This window comes from Cucumis melo, chromosome 4, assembly GCF_025177605.1.
Source record: "Cucumis melo cultivar AY chromosome 4, USDA_Cmelo_AY_1.0, whole genome shotgun sequence".
In the NCBI taxonomy this organism is placed as follows: domain Eukaryota; kingdom Viridiplantae; phylum Streptophyta; class Magnoliopsida; order Cucurbitales; family Cucurbitaceae; genus Cucumis; species Cucumis melo.
This window is the reverse complement of record NC_066860.1, coordinates 30,757,628-30,781,087: the sequence shown is the minus strand read 5'-3', so window position 1 is coordinate 30,781,087 and position 23,460 is coordinate 30,757,628. Positions and strand designations below refer to the sequence as shown.

Genomic DNA, 23,460 nt, shown 5'->3' with positions numbered 1-23,460 from the left:
CGAAAGTTTATATTATAATATATGTATAGAGATAAATATGTCTATTTCTTAGTCACTTTTCTCTATTATTTATCTTCACTTTATTACTCTCCTTTCCTTTTCATTTGGGAGCAATTTTTTTTAGAAATGGAATGATTAGTCATCCATTAATTTGATCACCTATATTCTTTCATCTACATCCAAGGAAGAGAGTTTAATTTTAGAGAGACAAATTAGAGGTTTTTTTTTTTCTTTTTTGCGAAAGATTGAGAAAGAATTCATTATTATTCAATGGGATTGTCTCTTTCAACATTATTTAGTGTATGGTCAAAATCCATATTTCTTAAATTGATCAAAAAGTCTTTAGAAAGAAGAAAATGAAGAAAAATATACAAATAAATGTCAAGAACTACAGAGACATTTTTTAAAATAATAAAATATTGAAACTATTTATAAAATATTGCAAAATTCATTCTGTTAGTTCATTTAAGTTTTTTTCTAGATTTTTTAAATAGTTTTTATTTTCTTAATTCTTATTATTATATAATGGGATATAAACTTTTCATTGTAACCTAACTTTCAAAATTACACAAATTGAAAAAAAATATATATAGAATTTAGTAAAAAAGTAATAAAAAATAAACTATTTACTATTGAGAAAAAAAAATCATTAAAGACAGTAACTCATTAAACTTTTATAGGTTGGGTAAATATTTTACTCATTATCTATTTTGTAGTTAAAATTAAAATTATTATTAGAATATAGAAATAAGAAGATGTGCCATATCTCTCATTTATATTGAAATATGTGTTTCCATTACATATTCACACATCTAAACAAACAAAATTGAATAGTGGTAGTAATTAATTAAGATGGCTCCAACTTTACATTTGCATTGAGAAGCCCATATTCATAAATACACCATCTCTCATTTACACAATTAAAAGAGAGAAAAAAAAAAATTAATCCACACCCATATCATTCTCTTTTTATTTCTTAATTTCATATATTTTTAGAAAATAGCTTGTGGATTAAACTATAAAATTCTTAATATTATATATATATATATGTTGATCCAATTGTCCTCACTTCAACAATCTATCCCTATCTTAACATGAAATTTTGAAATAAGATCAACTTACTTTTTCTATCTTTAGATTTTAATCGTAAAATCTGAATTTAATTAAGCAGTGAAACTAATATCAATCATACTAATATTTATAGTAATGTAATTCATAAATAACTCCAAAATGCAACTAATAAGATACCAAAAAAATATGTTGTATATATAAGTAATGCTCACTTTAACCCTAACCGTAAAGATACTTATAATTCTAAACTTTGGATTATATTAACCAGAGCTAATAAGATTTCATAAATTTACCAATTCATACTCCCTTTAATATATATTTGGTTCAATAAAAATCGTAGGTAAGATTTATAATCGTTTCAATTAAACTCCTTATAAATTATTACCATAAATCGATTTAGACTATTTTATAAGATTACACATTAGAGGCATTTTTTAAAAAAAAAAATCTAATGGGAAGTCCAAAGTTAATTCATTGACAAAAAATTTATCCAACAAAAAGGAATAAATTTCTATATTTACAAAAGTTTAAGAATGTAAAATTTAAGATTCTTAATTTTTTTTTAGTGTTAATATATATACGTTTTAACCAGTAAAATGTGACAAATAGGGAGGGGACAAAATTTGGGGAGAAATTTAAAAGTAAGATAATGGAAATCTTAAATTAGAGTAAGTAATTATAAGATTGGAATGTGACATAAAGTTTGTTGACTAATTAAGAACATAAATAAAGAGAGGGCCTTTTTCTTTTGGTGGAATTAATGATGATTGGAATAGACTTTCTTTTTCAACTACACCCAATAAATAGTACACAAAATTAACCCTCATTTATTGCTCTTTCCCTCCATTAGCTTAGTTTGTAGAATTTATGAATATTTACTTTATATATATACTGCTCAAAATAATGATAATAAATATTATTCTCATAGTTTGCTCAAATTTAGTTTTTCCAATTTTAAAAATATTACATTTAGTCTATAATGGTAGTTTATTGTTTATTATTTTCCTTTTTTAAAAAATTGTTATCTATATAACATGTTTGCTATGTATTTTCAAGATACATTTACATTATTGCATTTGATTGTATGAAAATCATCATTATTATTTAATTCATTTCGAAAAAAAATTATTTATGTAAGATTGAATTTAAGATTTATGAAATATTGGAAACCGAAGTTTGTAAATAAACTTCAAAATATATGAGAATTGTTCCATGTAACTTTAAGAAAGAGTGCATTAAAATTCTTATAATATGTTTTTTAAGCTATTGAGGTGTTTGGAGTTAAGGTGTAGAGTTGTTTAAATTTAAGAATGATCTACAACATGCGAAATATATATAATACAAAAGAGTTATGTTTAATGAATTTCTAAAATCTGAGTTACATAGCTTGTAGATTTATCATTCTAGGAGGTTTTTTAGTACAACAATCGTAGGATGAGAGATCGAAACTTCCACATTTAAACTAGAAGGTCGTATCAACCATGCGATCTATATTTTAAGTTGTTCAACAATTAAATATAATACTAATGATAGTTCTGAATAATAAAGACAACATGTCACATGGACATTAATCTAATAAAGTTAATCAATAAAATTAAAACTCTAAAAACTTACTAAAAATTTTGTAGAACGTAAAGACTAAAAAAAGCATGAAAATTCATTATTTTTAAACAATTTTTTTTAGATAAAAAGATTGTCATGTATAGCAAAAAGAAAAATAAATAAATAAATAAATAAAATCAATTTTTTTAAGAATTCCATAGATTTTACTATATATTATAAATAGTTTAAATATTGAACTATTTTTCAAAATTTTCATCTTTATTATACATTTGAATTTTAAGTCAAAATTGAGAAGCAAAATAATTATTCAAACAAGAAATTTGGGCTTGTTTTTTTTTTCTCTTTTTTTATTATTTTATCTTTTGAAATATTCTTACCAAGTAGGTAATAATTTTTTTTTAAAAAAAGAAACTATTGGTAAAAGTAGGTATGAATACAAATTAAAATTTTAAACCTAAGTAAAAAAATAGTTATCAAATAATCTCAACACCTAACTTAATAACTTAACTTAAATTAGGAAATTTACCAAAATAAAAATTAAAAAAAAACTCATGATTTTGGATAAAAATAAAAGAAAACTCACACTTTTACATTTTCTTGTAAAAATAAATAGTGGAAGAAAACATGAATACCACAAATAATAATGCTTATGTTTCCAATTATTTTGTGAGTATATTTGTATATAAAAAATTCTTAGTATCGTAAAAATATTTATATATATTTATATTCAAAAGATTGTAATATTTTTTAATATTAATTATATTATTCTAAATTAATTGTCATTGGTTACATAGATCAGTTGGTTAGAACGTTGCTTTTACGAGCCAAAGATCATTGGTTATTATAAATTAGTTATAGAAAAGTCGTAATGAAAATTGTTAAATTTAGTATAGGTCACTTGACATATAAATATATCAATTAACTTCTTATATCAATTAACTTGTTATGTATATTTGATAAGATTTTGATGACACATAAGTTGTATCAATAGTATATTAATTACACTAATTTTAAATTAAATTTCAATTTAATATATATATCAAGAATCATTCTAAATTTCAATCATAAATCAATTTATTTTGTTAATACGACGTCTAACGGAGTCCACACGTCACACGAGTATGTATAGATGTCTTGATAAATTTCAAAATCGTAATAAATAGTAGCCTAAACTAATTCCCTTATAATATAGTTTAACAATTTAATTAAATTAGTTATAAAACCTCACGTTATATTTTTTGAACAAATCTTATAAGAAAGTTCATAAATTAAATTAATATAGTTATTAGTCTATAAGTTTAATTGATACTATCCAAAAGTTTAGAAAAAATATGAATTGATTTTTCTAAGATAGACGAAAAAATACTTCTATCAATCTCGATCACTTTAAATAGGTAGAATCCACCTCGACAAAAAAAGTTTCATGTATCGCTGATTTATCTTTTTAGGAGTTTTTTTAGTACAACAATTATGAGACGAGAGATCCACCTTTAAGATAGAAGATCGTGTCAATCACTCTTAAATATAACTAAGCTATTTGTATTTTAAGTTGTTTAACACTTATGATAATTCTGAGTAATAAAGACAATATGTCTTGTTACATTAATCTAATAAAATTAGAACTTTAAGAACTTACTATAAAATTTGTAAAACGTGAAGACTAAATCAATAAAAACATAAAAATTAATTGAGATCTCTGATAAGAAACGTTTTGAAGGCAAAGAACTAATTTGATTCGATATTAATTTTTTCTGCATATTATTTCTTCATTATTTTTTAAATAATTTATTTCACAAGTGCTAAGATTGTTATGAATAGCCTATATATATATACGTAGAAAAAAAATTTAAAAACTTTTAAAGAATGGAATGGATTTTACTATATTTTATAAATAAAATTTTAATATTCAACTATTTTTTAAAATTTTCCTCCTCAATACAAGTTTAAATTTTAAGTGAAGATTTTGAGGGAAAATAATTATTTAAAAAAAGAATTTGGGCTTGTTTTTCCTCTCTTTTATTATTTATTATTTTTTATCTTTTGAAATATTCTTACTAAGTAGGTAATAAAGTCTTTTTAAAAAACAAAACTATTGGTAAAATTAGGTAAGAATACAAATTGAAAATTTTAAAACTTAGTAAAAAATAGTTATCAAATGATCTCAACACCAAACTTATAACTCAACTTAAATTAGGAAATTTACCAAAAAAATAAAAAGAAAAAACTTCTCATGATTTTAATTTGGATAAAAAAGACTCACACTTTTACATTTTCTTGTAAAATTAAATAGTGGAAGAAAACATGAATACCACAAATAATAATGCTTATGTTCCTATTATTTTGTGGATATATTTATATATAAAAAATTCTTAGTATCGTACAAATATTTATATATATATATATATTTACATTCAAAAAATGGTAGAAAAACAATATTTTAACATTAATTATATTATTCTTAATTAATTGTTATCGATTAGTTTCCTAGCTTAGTTAGATAGAGCATTGTTTTTATGAGCCGAAGCTCATGGATTATTGTAAATTAATTATAGAAAAATTGTAATGGATAATCATTTAAGAATATTGTTAAATCGTATAGATCAACCGACATACAAATATATTGATAATTATAATATTTGTAGTTTGATTTTCCCTATCTTTAAATATTAAAAAAAAAACAATATATAACTACTTTCCATCTCTAAAATTGCAATCATACAAAAATAATTAATGATTATCAATTAGCTAACATGCTCTATATAAAATATATCATATAGGTAACCAATATACAATGAATGTTGTTATACTTATTGTTTTGTTTTGATATGAGGCTGTTTTCATTCCATTAGTTTGATTTTGGTTTTAGCTTTAGTTTTCTTCTGTTTTCAATTTTTTTTAATATAGTTTTGATAGTACATCTTAATTTGATTAATTGTGTAATCAATATAACTAATATAAAGTATATCAATTAATTTGTTAATATATATTTTCAAAAATTTGATAAGATTTTGATGACACATAAGTTATTGCATGGTGTATCATATCTGTTATATTAATTTTAAATTAAATTTCAATCGGTTGGTGTATTAGTACGTATATCGAAAATCATTCTAAATTCATTTCTAACTATTTTGTTAATTCGATATTTAAAGAAGTCCATCACATGTATATGCATGGATGTCTAATAAATTTTAAAATATTAATAAATAGTAGTTATAATATAATTTAACAATTTAATTAAACCAATTATAAAACATCACGCTATATTTTTCGAACAAATCTAAAGAAGAAGATGATAAATTGATTTGCTTATAAGAAAGTTTATAATTTAAGTTAATATAGTTATTAGTTTAAAGGTTTAATCGATGCTATCTAATATTTAAAAAAGTATATGAACGAATTCTTTTAAGATTGACGAAACTATCTATCTTGATCACTTTAAATACGTGAAATCCACCTCATATATTCACTAATAAAACTAAAAAGGAGGGCACTATACATGGCTACGTCAATTCTTTCATTTCCTTTACTTGCTTGCCTTTTTGGTATATATCTTTTAGTAATTATTTTTCATAGTGTTTAGGGTTTCTACTTTTTTTTTTTTTTCTTTTGACTAAAGTTCCTAGTCAGCTTATAAAAATATATATAATTTTTATTTTATGAATGGTACTCTTCATGTCCTATCTACACTTGTTGAGTAAAATAAACGTAATCAATTATATCACATAATTCAAGTAATGTGTAAAAAAAAGATATGCTTATGCATGAACTCGATCATGAATTACTTTTAGTATATATAATATTATAATAAAAGTATGCTATTTGCTTTGTTGGTTCATTGTTTACCATTTACTCTTTTCCTTCCTCAAGTTGCATTACAATACCTTTTAATTAAAAAAAGATATTATAGTTATAAGTATTAGGGGTCTTTTAAAAAATATAAAAAAACGGTAAGGTATTTACATTGTATTAAACAATTCTGAAAATGGAAAAAGTCCAGAGGTCCACCGTGTAAAATAACAAAAATGCCCCGTTAACAATGCGCGTAATATATTTGGTAACGCGATTTGGTATACGATCGTTTAATAATTGGGTACACAATCGTTTAGATTTGGATACTCCAAATATAAATCATTTTTTTTTTTCAAATTTTGGTATATATTTGGCTACCCGATCGTTTGTTACCCAAATATATATATATATAAAAAAAGAAGATAGAAGAAATCGCATGAATATTTCAGTAGTTTGTTATATTTAAGAAAGTTTCTAGTATTAATTAGATAGAATTGTTTATAAAAAGTACATTGAAATCAATTTTTTTAAATTCTTTTGAATTTCAATTTTTTTTTAAATTCTTTTAAGTGATTCAAAAACGTGTTTTTATTCCATTAAAGCTAATTTTAAAATCACTTTAAAATATATATTAAATTTTGTCACATTTGTTTAAGAAATATCTATATATTATTTGAAATGTTGTAATGGAGGTACCACACACTAACTACATAAAGTTTTACCTAAATCACTTTCAAAGACATCAACGTCTTGTTATTTGAACGAATTTTCCACTTGTTTATTATGTATGAAAAAGTTAATTAAAAGAGGATTATATTATTGCCATTTTTGAAAAAATAAAAGTGTTTTGTTTTGAATTTTAGTGTTAATTAAGATATGCCATTTCTAAATGATATCCAATAGACTTCCATTATTTATGTTACCATTTGTCAAAATATCAATAATTACCATAAAATTAACGAACAAATTTCATAATTAATTAACTAATTAAACACCTAGAAATCCAAAGTCATCATTTGAACCTAATTCAAAAGCTTTAAAATTTTGAAACTTTATGAAATAAATGAGTAGTTACTCTTCTAAAAGTCAAACAAGAAAAAAAATTATTAAATACATTTTAACCAATTTTTTTAATTAGCTAACCTTAATAATCATTATGAATAATTTCGGATGGTTTTTATTTTAATTATTTAGAATTAATTAAAAATTTTGAGTTTTTTTTTGCATATGATTAAACTTGATAGATTGTATTAATTATTATCCTACACTTTTAATTGAACTCTAAGCTTATATTATTTTTGCAAAATTCTGAAATTTGAAGAAATCGTCAAAATTGGCCAAACGTCATCGATCAATAGTCGAACTGAAGCAATTGATATCGTTTTTGTTCATGACAAACTTGACTAGCAATCAAGATGGTTCAAATCAGTCCAAACATGTGCTGTTGCAATTGATATCACTTTCTTCTCTCTTTCAACTTTTTATTTCTCTTTTGTCTTTAGTTTTTTCTATGTTGTCCAGCATCCTCATCACTTACTTTATACACAATTTTATAAAATAGTTAAAAATATTTATAAATATAATAAAATAATTAATACGATTTTTTTAGATAGAAAGTAATTATTTTTCATATTTATAAATATTTTTCAATAATTTTACTATATTAATGTGAAAACAAACCCTTTAGTCAGTCAACACAGTAGACTATTTTGGCCGAATGTCTAGAAAAAAAAACAATTGACCGATGAACAACACTCATGAAAACTCTTAAAACTCATTAATTTAATGTGTATATAATATAATTTAGATTCTCATAAGAATTGTAATGACTTGTTTGAATTTTCATTATTTAAAAATTAGATATTATTCATGAGGTTGAAAGAGAAAATATGATTTTTTGTTCAAATTTAATTTCTATATATATATATATATATAAGAAAGTTTGAATGTGCAATTAATGTAGTAACTAGTCAAAACGAAAGCCAAGCTTATAATTCCATTGACTAGTGAAAAAAGAGGCCAAGTATGACCAAATAATCGAGGGGTCATACTTGGAAGCCTCTTTTTTTTGCAATATATATCTGATCTCCAAGCTAACCCTCTTATATATATATATATATGCTTTAATTTAATTTGTGTAGTTTCATTGTTCCGTTCAATTCAATTTCAATCATTGTAAGCTCTCTCTCCCTCCCTCTTAAATTGATGAATTAATTTTGCTAAAGCTTATATTTATCAATATTATTCTTTGTTTTTGCTATGAGTTCTTTCTCTCTTTTAGTTATAACTCTCTCTCTCTCCTTTCTATCTCTTCAAATTTAATTTGTTTAACACTTCTCTCATCTCATTAATATATCTATATAATCTTGTTGCTTTAATGAATTAGTTTTTTGTATAATTACCGTTTGGATGAGAAATTGAATCTTCGATACATTGAGTCGATGAAGAATTCTTGTCCCTATTATATTAATATTTTTTTTTTTAATTATAGTATTTAAATATGAAGTTGGAATTGAACCACACCCTCAAAACTGAACTCAACTCATAAGAACTAAATTGGAAGAAATTTATAATTTAACCAAATATTAAAATAAGATAACTTAATTATTCATATTTTGAGTTTGCTTCTCTCTGTTAGATTGTATGGAATATCAGTATTTCATTGATGATTCATTGATAATAATGACAGATTACAACCCTATATATAACCATATTAAAACACACTAAAGGAAAGAATATACAAGAATAATATAATATTTCATAAGAATAATATTTCCTAAAAATACTCTAATTATGTCAATATCCTCCCTCAAACTCAAGGTTATCACAAACTTGAGTTTGTTAGAAAAACTTACTAAACAAATCAGTAAATCTAGGATATCAAGAACCCACGAAGAAGAAAAACACAAGGAACTTCTAGGTTGGAGACAGATCCCACAAAGAACAAAACGAAGAACTTCTGGGATGGAGATAGATCCCACGAAGAACAAAAGGAAGAACTTATGGGATGGAGATATAGATCCTCGATCTATAACAGAACCTACAAAGAACATACCGAACTTCTGAGTCGGAGAAATAATTACTGATTTGAAAACAGAATATATATATATATATATATATAGATCGAGATAGCGAAGAAAAGGATCGAGATAGAGACGGAGTGTTATAATGTTGAGGAGGGAACGTCAGTGGAGAGTAGCCAAACCCTAAATGCAAACATGAAGCATAAACAAGTAATGGGATTTGATCCTGAAGAGGAAAGAGGGTGGTGAGGATATTCCGGCTGTTCCACGACGACTTGGAGTTGACGGCTTGGATCGGAGATCTGAACGGAGGTGGGGCGGAGCGGATTTGAAGGGCGGCGATGGTGGCTGATGCGAGAAGCTTCGTGCAGCTGACGTGGGTTGCAAAGGAACGGGCGAGGAATGGCAGATCTGAAGGCAGCGGCAGCGGCGTCTGAAGTTGGGGGCGGCAACGGACGTGGGTCGCAAGCGACTAGCGGCAGATGGATTTTTAGGGAATTGTGGGGGCGGATTTTTTTTTTTCTTCTTCGTATAAAATCATTCTTTCCCATAGTTTTAGCTAAAGCTATATAATCCATATGATAATTTCATAATTATACCGAAGATGGAGTACTCTTTAATTTATTTGTTTTTATAAGTTAAACCAACTTTTGGTATAAAATGACATACTACTTTAGTAATAAATTAACAACATATTCTACCTATTAAATTAGAGTGAAAAAAGTTGACCAAAGATACACGTCCATACCACTTTATTCATCTTTTTGTATTATTTTTTAAGTAGGGCAGCAATTAGAATTTAAGGTTTGGTGTTAATGTAAAAAAATTCGGAGATATAATCTAACTTAAATTTGGTTCGTAATTGATACCCTTAATTATTATTCCTAAAGTGATATAAATTGCAATTAAGGTTTTAGAATAGAATTACGTTTCAATTCTAAAGATTAAAAGAATGTGTCTACAGAAAATGAAGGAAAAATATTATTGCAAATTAAATATAGTAAAATTTTAAATTATATTAATGATAAATAGTATAGTTATATATTTGTAATTGTAATTTTAATATATTTTTAAAACACACAAAAGAGATTAAAAAATTACAAACATATACCGATCATGAAGTCCATATATATCTGTCCTCTCCCTCTAAGCTTGAACTCTCTACGGTGACCAAAAAGAGAGAATGGCTCAAATGGTTGCGACCCAGATAGGAAGAAGCTCCTCATCCATTGAGGAGGACGGCGATGGTGACGTTGAAGATGCTTCACTTTGGGCGGAAATCGAGAGGTTGCCAACATTCGAACGGTTGAGATTATCGTTGTTCGACATTAGCGACGACGAAGGAGAGGTGAAAGAGAAAAGGAGAAGAGTTGCAGATGTTACTAAACTCAGTAACAAGGAGCGCCGTTTATTTATCGAGAAACTCATAAAAAATGTTAAGAAGGATAATCTTAAGCTCTTGACTGAAGTTCGAGATAGAATCCACAAGTAAGCTTTCTTTTTTCTTTGATCATTAAGAAGTAATTAAAAACATAATTTAGTTTTAATCGTGATTATTGTTTGATCATTATCGATGAGATTAGGAAATTAATTAAATTGGTATAGGGTTGGTGAGAAATTTCCAACGGTGGAAGTGAAGTATAAAAATGTGCATATTGAAGCAGAGTGTGAGGTTGTTCATGGGAAAGCCATTCCAACACTTTGGAATTCTCTTCAAAGCAAGCTTTATGTGAGTTTTCATTTTAATTTAATTGGAACAATCAGATTTCTTTTTTTAAATTATGGAATTGGAAATTAATGTATTTAGTTTTTTCTCAATAAATTTATTTTTCAAATAAAGCAAATGTTTTAAGACTTATTATATGTAAATTAACGTTAATAGTGAAAGTGAAAACTATTAAAAAATTGGAGATAGAAACGTGTCTAAAAAAAAATATTAAGCTTAATTCAACGGTAAATAACATATACTCTTTTTCAAGGTCAAAAGTTTATGTTTTTTTTTTTCCTATAAATTATAAGATTCGTAAATTTACTCACTTGAAGAGTATATTAGAAAAAGTCCCGACCATTATTATTATTTTTTAAAATCCTCGTATATATTCTTTTTAAAGGTTGCAAGAATTAAATGTTACCTTTAATTTTTCTTAATATATTTAAAAATTAGTATTGGAGTAGAAATTGATAATTAAAATCGTTGGTTGAAAATTGAAATTAGAACGATGGAGTGATTTAAAATGAAAGGAGTGTTTTAAAATAAAGGTTAATATTCAAAGTAGTTTAAAAAGTGTTGGGAATCCTCACTTTTGTTCCTTGACAGACCATTGATAATTAATTACTAAACCATTCTTATTCTTATTCATTTTTTTTTGTATTAATTGATGTAGGGATATCTAAACTTAAGATCTCTCGTTCTTCTATTCATATAGGTGTTAGTTGAACTATACTCGATTGATTCTTTTTCATTTTTACATCACCAATTATTACAAGATATCTAAATAAAATCTATTTTTCTCATTTTGAGTATCCTTTCTACCTATTTTCATCATTCAAAATATTTTCATATTTTTTATCATTATTGTTTTTTTAATCTTTGAAAAAAAAGCCTAAAATGTCGATTTGGTTGGACAGTGAAAAAAAAATAAAAACAAGTAATTAAGATCAAACAAAAATCACATCTCAAATATACATTAAAATGGGTTTTTTTTTTTTTTTCGCTTCTAATTTAAGATTACAATTCAAACCTTATATAGAAATTCAAATTAAGATATAGTTATAAGCTAAGAATAAAAATAATGTAAATTAATTTAATTTAATTTACGACTTGAACATATTAATTAATAGAGCTTTTGTTAAAATTGAAAGTCTATATTTAATCTATGTTGCTTTTATTAATTTGCGAAAATTAAAATACCAATAAATTTGAATTTTTGGGTATTTATTTTTGGATAGGACATCATCAAATTTTGTGGTGTAAAGTCTCATAAAGCCAAAATTGACATAATCGAGGATGTGAGTGGAATTATAAAGCCTGGAAGGTAGCCTTTTCACTTCGATTAATTATCTGATTAAATTACATTACTTTATAATTAATTTTACATCTTCAGTACGTATGCTCTTTTTAATTATTAGATTCTTGTAACTTTTAAAAAAGTTTCTTTATAAGTTCTATAATTTTTTTCAATTTTGTATGTTGAAATGTGTAATAAATAATTGAAACTTAATTCCAACTTGGTTTCTACGTTTTTTCTTTTTACCAATTGATTTGCTAATTAAGAAAAAGAAAATGATGTGTCCGTCAATTCAATATTTTAAAATTTAAAGAATATTAGACAAGAAGATAAAAAATTTAGAATGATTTATTATATTATTTTAAAATTCAAATAACTCATTTAGCACGAGCTTAAAAATTAAAGAATGAAACGTGTAACATAAAATATAGATAATAGTGCATAAATAATTTATCATCTAAATATATATATATATATATATATATAAAATTGTTAAAAATAAAACATTTGATAAAACATTTACATTTTGTATCTTAGTGATTTAGTTGACTTTTCATGTTCGATTTTCAGTTTCATAATTAATTTACAAATTTAAAGGTCGATGTTTAAAGAAAGTTGTTACTTTCAGGTTAACTTTGCTACTTGGTCCTCCCGGGTGTGGGAAAACCACACTACTAAAGGCCCTTTCTGGAAATCTTAACAAATCTCTCAAGGTATTTTTATTTTATTTAGTCAAAATTAAAATCAATTATGAGGGACAAAGTTGATAATAATTAAGCATTTTATTATAAGTTTCTTTTTTTAAAAAAAAAAAAGTTTATTTGATTTTATTTAATTGTCTCCTTCCATAAAAAAGTTTAGTGGAGAAATTTGTTACAATGGACATAAACTTGAAGAATTTGTCCCCCAAAAAACTTCAGCATATGTTAGTCAGCATGACCTACATATTCCTCAAATGACCGTAAGGGAAACCCTAGATTTTTCGGCCAGGTGTCAAGGCATCGGAAGTCGAGCAGGTGAGCTTCTGTATATCTAATTTCGGGTCATGTGTACCAACTGATCTTTCAATTTTTCGTTCTTTATTAAACAAATATCTAAATAGGTCGATGAATTTTTATATATACTTTCAATTAAGTGAGTGTCCAACATACTTTGTAGATATCGAAAACTTTTAAGAAATTCATTGACCTCTTAGATATAATTAGAACTTTGTGTCTAATAAAATCTTGTATGTTCAATTTTACTTTCATAATCCATTGTTTAGCTTTTTAAAATATCTAATAGGGTCAATGATCTACTATATATATATATATATATATATATATATATATATATATAAATAATTGATTTAAGTTGTCTTATTTAATAACTATTTGACTTTTGGTTTTTAGTTCTTGTGTGACGGTTTTCTCCCCATTTATTATAATGATTTTCACGTTTCTTTTAAATTAAGAAAAGTTAAACTTTTATCTTAGAAAAAAAAAGTTACATTTTTAGTAAAAAAAATAAAAGTTTCAAAAACTACTTTTTTTTCTTTAAGTACATAACTTAGATTATTGATTCAAAATTGAACTTAATTCCAAAACTTAGATTTCCAAAACTTGTATTAATCTATTATAAGAGGTGGATGGGTACTTTCGAAAAATTGAAAATCTAAGTTTTGGATTAGTACAACTTTCACAGGTCTAAAAAGATTAAAAAAAAATTCAAATAAATAAATAAATATTTGAGAGATATTTAGTTAGCAATAAAAACAAATAGTTGAGTTAATAATAATTAGAGATCAGTAATTAGAATAATTGACATCCATAAAGAAAGAAACATGAGAAATGTGAGTATTTTAGTAAAAAGTATGAGTCAATGTGAATAACTATGTAATAAATCTATTTAATTATTTGTGAACTAATAGGTGAATTGGTTTTTTACTCACCAAGTCCAACTTTTTCCAAATTACTCAAGTTGTCAAACACTCCGAGTATTCTTTTTTGTTTTTATTATATGTGTGTGTATATATATATATATATATATATATATATATATATATATATATATATATATATATATATATATATTATGATTTATAATTTTAAAGTTTAATAGTGCTTATTTTCAAAGAGATATTAATTAAAAAAAAAATTGTGCATGGTGATTTGTTCTTGGAATGAAGATATTATGAAGGAGATTATCAAAAAGGAGAAGGAACAAGGGATTATTCCAAATCCTGATATTGATATTTACATGAAGGTAAAAGAACAAAATATATATTTTCCTTTTACTCTAAAAGTAAAATATATATATATATATATATATCTTTTGTCAATTATTTCTATTTTTCCTTATTTAATATACATGTTTATAATGGTATTTTAAACAGGCCATTTCCATTGAAGGACTAAAACACAGTCTTCAAACTGATTACATACTCAAGGTGATGATTCTAACTCTTTAATTTCAAATTTCAGTTAGAAAATTTTGATATCGAAGTTTAGCGTTCAAGCTTAATAGGAAGATCAAAAGAGAATTGGACTTTAATTCTATACCCTATGTTTATAATTGTCATAAATAAAGAAAAATGTACAAATTTCTTTTTCCATTTTGTCAGATATTTGGACTTGATGTTTGTGGTGACACTCTAGTAGGGGATGCCATGAGGAGAGGTATTTCAGGGGGTCAAAAGAAAAGATTAACTACAGGTAATGTGGAAAACTATATATACATATATATTAATTTTCAAAATTATTTAGATTGGTTTTTTAAACTATGAGGTAAAAATTAGATAAGAAAGGAATTTAGATATAAAAAGGGTGCTTAGAGGCATAATTTTAAAAACACCTAACAAAAATAAGAAACCAAATTAAATGGTTATTACTAGAGATGAGGTTTAGTTTTTCGAATTTATGTCTAATTTGGACTTAAACTTTTAAACGTTCAGAACAAAATTCATAAAAAAAAATATGACTGGAGAAACAAAATTTATGCAGGAGAAATGATGGTTGGTCCAAACAAAGCTTTGTTCATGGATGAAATCACAAATGGATTAGACAGTTCCACTGCCTTCCAAATCATTTCATGCCTACAAAACTTAGCTCATCTTACAAATGCTACAATTCTTATCTCTCTTCTTCAACCAGCTCCCGAAACCTTCGAACTTTTTGATGATTTGATCTTGATGGCACAAAAAAAGATTGTATATCAAGGTCGTCGTGACCGAGTTCTCGACTTCTTTGAACACTGTGGATTCAAATGCCCCAAAAGGAAAAGCACTGCAGATTTTCTTCAAGAGGTGCTTTCAAGGAAAGATCAACCACAATTTTGGTATCGTAACCAAACTCCTTATGCATATGTTTCTATTGACACATTGAGTACAAAGTTCAAGCATTGGAATAACAATAATAATTTAGAAAGAAAGGCGGAAGAGGAGATTTTGAAACCCTATGATAATGATGATCAAGAAGATCAATATTATTCAAAAGATGATGATGGTATTTTGTTGAATATTGGGAAGATCAATAATTATAGTGTTTCTAAATGGCAAGTGTTTAAAGCTTGTGCATCAAGGGAATTCCTCCTCATGAGAAGAAATTCATTTGTTTACGTCTTCAAAATAAGTCAGGTTAGTAACATTTTGTTACTTTTTCTTTTCATGCATGTTTTGTAGATTTTTATGTTATAACAGAAGAAATGTCCATCAGCTCTTCTTGTTGAGTCAAACCCATGAAAACGTAAAAATATCGTTAAAAATATCAGAATTATAGATGAAAATTAAATAAATATATTGATAGTTATTCCAATTTTCTAATTATAATAACAAATATTCTCTATTTTGTTGAGCAGCTTTTCTTGATTGCTTCAATCACAATGACAGTGTTTATAAGGACAGAAATGAAAATAGATGTTGAACATGGAAACTACTACATGGGAGCCTTATTCTATTCTCTCCTTATGCTCCTAGTTGATGCATTGCCTGAATTGGCAATGACTATCCAAAGACTTGAAGTTTTCTACAAACAAAAACAGTTACTGTTTTATCCACCTTGGGCTTATGTAATTCCACCTGCCATTTTGAAGCTCCCTCTCTCACTTCTTCAATCCTTTGTATGGACTTCTCTTACTTATTATGTCATCGGTTACACCCCCGAGGTCTCCAGGTAACTAGTCGTTTCACCTTTGATCAACTTCCTATCGATCTGTCGTTGTAGCTAATTTTATGTTTTAGGCTTCATTTGACAATAATGGTTTTCTGGGTTTTAGTGTTTACAGTTGGCTTTTTTCTGCTTCTATGTTCTCAATTTCTAAATTATTAAGTTAACGTGCATAATGATATTTATTTCTTAGGTTCTTTCGACATTTTCTTGTGTTGTTTGCGCTGCACGTATCTTCATTATCCATGTTTCGAATGATGGCTTTAGTCAATCAACAAATTGTTGCTTCTACAGTTAGCAGTTTTGTAATATTACAAATCATGATATTTGGTGGTTTCATCATCTCTCATCGTAAGTTTCTCTCTTGGTCTCTTCATTCAACTCATCTTGTATTGATTACTACTAGAGAAAGATCCTACAAGTAAATCACTGTTTTTTATAACGTCTTTGTTTTTAAAGAATAAACTTTGTATTCTTCTGATTTTCTTGCCCTTGTTTTCAACTATTTTTTCATTTCAATTCTTAACTAAACGTAAAAACAACTAAGTTAATATTTATCGTATTGGTGTTTTTGGAAATTTTGCAGCCTCAATGTCAGCTTGGTTGCGATGGGGATTTTGGGTTTCACCAATTAGCTATGGAGAAATTGGGCTTTCTATCAATGAATTTCTTGCTCCAAGATGGCAGAAGGTCTCCCATTATTCTTTTCTTATAATATTATATTTTGATTGTCATCGTTGGTTGGCTTGATGATAAAAAAAAGACGTTCTCAATAAATGACTAAGAACCAAGGTTGAAAGAATCAATCTACGAATATCACTCATTCATAAGTTAATTTTCTATAAATTGTGTTGCCACTCAAATATGGTAGAATTAGTGGCGGTCGGCGACTAATTAATTGATATTTGTCTTTAATATTAGTATTATTTGAGCGAAGAATTTGGCGGGTGTTTGGTTGTGTAGATTCAAGGTTCGAACGTTACAATAGGACATATAATTCTTCAAAGTCGAGGACTCGATTATCATCAATACTTCTACTGGATTTCACTCGCAGCTTTGTTTGGATTTGCTCTCCTTTTCAATTTTGGATTTGCCTTAGCTCTTACTTTCCTCAATCGTAAGTTTCATTTTTCCTTCATTCAATTTTCTAATTTGAATTTCTTACTACAAAGATTCATCAACAATTTTCACTTTCAGCTCCTGGATCTTCCACTGCCATTATCTCATATGAAAAGCTCTCACAATCTAACATCAATGCCGATGCTAATTCTGCCCAAAGCCCTCTTTCTTCTCCTAAGACCTCCATAGAATCGACCAAAGGTAACATTTTTCTGAATTTCACAGTACGTTTATTGATGGGTTTTCCTTTTTGATTCTCTTGAATTATCTGGTTGCTTCTATAAAATCAGGTGGAATAGCATTGCCTTTCAGACCTTTAACAGTAGTGTTTCGAGATTTGCAGTATTATGTGGACATGCCATCGGTAATAGTCTCAAGACTCTTGGATTTTTTCTAAAATGGGGATGTTATTTGTTTTTTCAAGGGATTAAGTTATGGGCAGTTGTTTTACTCAATTTTTATTCTGGGAAGTGAAGAATTGTGTTGAGAATGGTCTCTCAGATAAGCTGGATTTTTATGGTTGAAGCACTGAAGGCCATTGTTATACATCACCATTAACTTTTTGCTTGGAATCTTAGGGAATGAGAGAGAGGGGTTTTACTCAGAAGAAACTCCAGCTTCTTTCTGATATTACAGGGGCTATAAGGCCTGGGATACTCACAGCCCTGATGGGTGTCAGTGGAGCTGGGAAAACAACTTTGCTTGATGTTCTTGCAGGAAGAAAAACAAGTGGATACATCGAAGGAGAAATCAAAATCGGTGGTTTTCCAAAAGTTCAAGAAACATTTGCTAGGGTATCTGGTTACTGTGAACAAACTGATGTACATTCTTCTCAAATAACTGTTGAAGAATCTCTGTTCTTCTCTGCTTGGCTCCGTTTGGCACCTGAAATTGACTCAAAAACAAAAGCAGTATGTTTTCTGTTGTTTCCTTCAAAGGATAAAATTTAAATGGCCATTGATTATACTCACCAAGGATAACCAGTAATTTAGATTGACATTAGTTTCTTTTTTTATAGCAATTTGTGAATGAAGTCCTTGAGACCATTGAACTTGATAGCATAAAGGATTCCTTAGTTGGGATACCTGGTGTCAGTGGTCTATCAACCGAGCAGCGTAAACGTTTAACCATAGCTGTGGAGCTTGTTTCCAACCCCTCTATCATTTTCATGGATGAGCCTACCACTGGTTTAGATGCAAGAGCAGCTGCAATTGTCATGCGAGCAGTCAAGAATGTGGCTGATACTGGAAGAACGATCGTTTGTACCATCCATCAGCCAAGTATTGACATATTTGAATCTTTTGATGAGGTAAAACTCTTACTCTTTGCTGTAATGCTTAGTTCTGACACGAGGCATTTCTAGAAATTTAAAACTATGGTAAGTGACACAAACAAGCTTGTTTAGTTTATGTTGACAAGATGGGAAGCAAAATATTTGTTTTCAATTTTCTTTCACAATACTGTGAATTATTTCTGAGTTTGTTTACAAAAATGATTTATGTTTTTGTTTTGAAATTGTTTACAACAACTATTATCAAGTAGCTTGATTAAACAAACAAGTAAAAACTACGATCACAGGTCCAAATGTTTACATGGTAGCATTCATAAAAACAAACAAGGGAAATTGACTTCTAAAAAGCACTAACCTGTGCGTTCTTACTTTCGTTAAATGTTTGTTATGAAAGCATAAAACTGTTTATGAACATTGTCTCAATTTAGGCTGTTTTGGCTTTCTATGTAGTTAATTCTTCTGAAAACTGGCGGTCGTATGATCTACTATGGACCATTGGGACAAGATTCAAATCAGGTCATAGAATATTTCGAGGTCAGTCTACTCTGGAACTAGCATTTGTGACTGACTATATATTCCATTTTCTTTGTTTCTAAACACCTCAATCTTCTTAATACAGCATGTTCCCGGGGTTTCAAGGATTAGAGAAAACTACAATCCTGCAACTTGGATATTAGAGATTACCTCTTCAGCTGCAGAAGCTAAACTTGGCATAGATTTTGCTCTAGTGTATAAGAACTCTTCTCTGTATGAGTGAGTTAAGCTCTACCTTTTTTTTCCTTCGTTTTTTCTTTTATTTCGTCCAAGTACAAAGTTGATTTTATTTGTTTTTTTTTTTTTTTTCCGTTAGACAAGCAAATAAGAAGCTAATTTATTGGGTATTGTATATGAGATCTATGGACTTTTAGAAGAAAAACATAAATATAACTTTTCCACAATTTTTGTTCTGCAGGAACAACAAAGAACTTGTTAAGCAGCTGAGTGCTCCATCTCCTGGTTCAAGAGATTTGCACTTTTCAAATGTCTTTGCACAAAATTTCGCTAGACAGTTCGGGGCTTGCCTTTGGAAACAAAACTTGTCTTATTGGAGGAATCCTCGCTATAACTTGCTGCGTATCTTGCATACTGTTGCGTCATCTTTGATTTTTGGGGTACTATTTTGGAAGAAAGGAAAAAAGCTGCAAGTATTTCTATTTTATGCATTTATGCAATATCTAATTCTCGGAATGTGAAAGTTTGTGGAGACCTTCCATTTCAGTTTTCAAAATATAATTAGGAGGCTGAACCGTATGTGCAACATTTTTCTTCTTTTTGCATGCATGTTTGAAGAGAAAACCAACAGGACTTGTTCAACAACTTTGGCGTAATGTACTCTAGCGTTGTTTTCATGGGCATTTACAATTGTTCATCAGTCTTTCCTAATGTATCAAGGGAGAGAACTGTCATGTACAGGGAAAGGTTTGCTGGAATGTATTCCCCATGGGCTTATTCACTTGCACAGGTACATATTCATCTTAAACTTTTCAATCTTTATAATATAAACCTATATTCAAAAGATGAAAATATTAAAGCGAGGCCAAACAAGAAACCGACCTCCAATTGTATATAATATATATGCATGTGTGTACTCCTAGACATTTAGAGACATTATTAAAACAGGTTAAACTTCGTACTAAGTACAAAGAACCTTCAGCACTCATAAAAGTAGCAAAGAAAGTAGCCTTATGATCGACTCACTGTTTTATTTCTGTTTATGTCTTGAAGCTTCATACCACCAGAAGCCCTGTCATGAGATTGAGCTATTAAACTTCAATAATTTATTTCACTCTGCAGGTGATTATTGAGGTTCCCTACGTATTTGTACAAGCAGCTATCTATGTTATTATCACCTATCCAATGATTGGATTCTACGGCTCTGCATGGAAAATATTTTGGTGTTTCTACTCAATGTTCTTTGCCCTTCTCTATTTCAAAAGTCTTGGGCTGCTGCTTGTGTCCATCACCCCAAACTATCACATTGCTACCATTTTGTCCTCTGCTTTCTATGTCACATTCAATCTCTTTGCTGGCTTTTTAGTTCCGAAACCGGTAAGCCATTTCTGACCGAGGAAGGAAACTAAGTTCCTGTTTGATGTTTATTTTGATTGAGTTTGAGACTAAATCAAATACCAGCTTTAAACCGAAAGGGACTGGAGCTATAATTTCTTTGAAATATGGAAGCTAAAATTTACCTTTGAGCTGAATTCTATATTGAAAAATGGGTTTAATCTTATTTTTATTTCTAAACTTCTAAAAGAGAAGTACAGAGGCTAAAGGTATAATAAGTGTAGGCTATTAACCATACAACAAAAGAGCATAAAAGCTACTCGATAGTAAATTTCTTCTTCTTTATGCAGAGAATTCCAAGGTGGTGGATATGGTTTTATTATATAACCCCAACATCATGGACGTTGAATTGTTTGCTAACTTCACAATATGGAGATATAGACAAGACAATAGTGGCGTTTGGAGAAAATACAACAGTATCAACTTTCTTGAGAGATTATTTTGGGTTTCACTACAATCAACTTCCTCTTGTGAGGTTCATTCTCATCCTCTTCCCTGTTGTATTTGCATGTATTTTTGGATTTTGTATAGGGAGATTAAACTTCCAAAAAAGATGAATAAACCAATCTTCTGACGTTCCTGGATAGCAAATAAAAAGCTAAATATATGATTATGTCTATCGTAGTTGGATCATTTTTGTCGCATATGCAAGACGTATATAATCAACCAAGAGTTAGAGGATTGGATCTTCTGATCATACTTGGATTGTTTCTTAATTTCTTCCATTATTTTTTACGAGTTTAAAATGATACACTCTTACTTCACATGAGTCCTTGCCAAACTCACTCTTATATGAATATAAATGTTGACAACCATAGGAGAGATTTGTTTTGTTGCTTTGTTGAAGAATGGTAGCATCTTTTGTCATCAGTCCATTTTGAGTATGCTAATATCTGCTGGGACATTTCTAATAGAGGCATTGTCAGTATTAAGGATTTGATAGGAGTATTATGAAATGTCAATTTAGTTAAGATATCATGGTGAACCTACTGATCGTACATCGTTTTTGTTTCTTGTACTTTGTACGTAGAGACTTTGTCTCAATGAAAAGTATGTTTGGTTCTAAAAAGAAAAAGATATCATCATTGTGAAAAGAGAGACATTGTTATCGTTAAGTTCAAGATTAGGATAATATCTCTCAAACCACCTTTACTCTACATAGTTTCATTTACTGTTCTGAAAGTTAGTTAATATTTATTTTAAGTTAATTTATTCCCTATATAGTTAGTTAATATGGTTTATAAATAACCGTATCAATAATATTTTAAACCAATGGTTAAAATAGGATTTAATTTATGAATCCACTATCAAATACAATATAAAATACAGCTCTAGTTTTATTTAATCGCTTGTTTTCAAATTTCTTACAAAACAAACCCGTAATTACCTTATTTTAAATTTTTGTTACAATAAATTTATTATACAATTGAAAAAATTAAATCTTTTAACCCCGGAGATGGATAATAAATACATATTCTATTTTAATTGAACTATGCTTATTTTAACATAAAAATCAAACAATATTGTCGAAAGATTAGACACGTGGTCAACCTCTAAAATTTTTAAAAATAATAATAATAAAAGAAAAAAAAAAAAAGCAAGGATTAGAGATGTGCACATCACGATTCATGCTGTAACCATGCATATGCTTCAATATATTTTCAAGTTTAGTGTTATCTCATCCCTTTGATTTTTTGCAACTTTTATATAATATTCCTTAAGAAAACTAAGCCTTTTTTTTTCTTTTTGAGGAAAAAAAAAGAGGTAAAAAGCTAGTTAAATGCTCTTTTTAAAACTACTTTAGGGACATTTGTTTTACAAGTTTAAAGTTATTTTTTATGTAAAAGAAAAAAAAAATTTACACTTTTAAGGAACATACAAAGATTAAGACTACAATGGAATATATTTTAAAGGTTAAACAATATGATAAAATAAATAAAAATTTGAATGAATGATGATATCCCACGTCATTTTGTTGGCATTTTGGATTTTCTTCGTGATGCCCAATAAAACCCTTTTAATTATTAAAAGGCCAAATGCACTCAAATTTGACTTTTAAATTCCAAGTTTTATAATTTTAGTTATCATATATATATATATATATATATATATATATATATATATAATCATTTAAAACTACTAGCTAATTTGTTATTGATTCATTTTGATCAAACTTTGAAATGGCCATTTCAATATTTGAAATTCAGTGACAACTATTTTATCCTCTACTTTCTCATAATAATAATAAAAAAAAAAAGGTGAAGATTAGAACTAATTTTCCATAAGTATTCAAATCGTGGTTAACCTTTTTTTAAGTTACAAATCATCCAATAATGTGAGTATGG

General features: G+C 27.5%; 1 protein-coding gene across 4 annotated transcripts; it reads left to right on the top strand.

The window, feature by feature from the left end:
• The first annotated feature begins 8,586 nt into the window (after window positions 1-8,586).
• LOC103486827 (pleiotropic drug resistance protein 3-like) lies at window positions 8,587-21,831 on the top strand. 4 transcript variants are annotated; one of them, XM_008444931.3, is made up of 24 exons: window positions 8,587-8,601; window positions 10,601-10,937; window positions 11,055-11,178; window positions 12,399-12,484; window positions 13,086-13,170; window positions 13,314-13,473; window positions 14,625-14,701; window positions 14,832-14,885; window positions 15,060-15,150; window positions 15,439-16,070; window positions 16,292-16,605; window positions 16,793-16,950; window positions 17,186-17,289; window positions 17,563-17,716; window positions 17,797-17,919; window positions 18,009-18,082; window positions 18,297-18,629; window positions 18,737-19,027; window positions 19,460-19,543; window positions 19,629-19,762; window positions 19,962-20,189; window positions 20,339-20,510; window positions 20,843-21,097; window positions 21,406-21,831. In XM_008444931.3, exons 2-24 carry the CDS (start codon window positions 10,633-10,635, stop codon window positions 21,670-21,672), a joined length of 4,305 nt encoding a protein of 1,434 aa, XP_008443153.2. In that variant the 5' UTR covers window positions 8,587-8,601; window positions 10,601-10,632; the 3' UTR covers window positions 21,673-21,831. The 4 variants fall into 4 exon arrangements, 3 of the variants coding, with proteins under 3 accessions (XP_008443153.2, XP_050939960.1, XP_016899609.2); XR_007820413.1 differs by lacking the exons at window positions 8,587-8,601; window positions 21,406-21,831 and having other exon boundaries at window positions 8,841-10,937; window positions 19,962-20,160; window positions 20,843-20,992; XM_051084003.1 differs by lacking the exons at window positions 8,587-8,601; window positions 12,399-12,484 and having other exon boundaries at window positions 10,788-10,937.
• The last annotated feature ends 1,629 nt before the right edge of the window (window positions 21,832-23,460 follow it).

Coding starts and splice junctions, on each gene's coding strand:
- LOC103486827 (XM_008444931.3), top strand. CDS start 10,633: ATGGCTCAAATGGTTGCGACCCAGATAGGAAGAAGCTCCTCATCCATT. Junction 16,071..16,291: donor ACGTCTTCAAAATAAGTCAG/GTTAGTAACATT, acceptor TTTGTTGAGCAG/CTTTTCTTGATTGCTTCAAT. Junction 19,544..19,628: donor AGGTCATAGAATATTTCGAG/GTCAGTCTACTC, acceptor TTCTTAATACAG/CATGTTCCCGGGGTTTCAAG.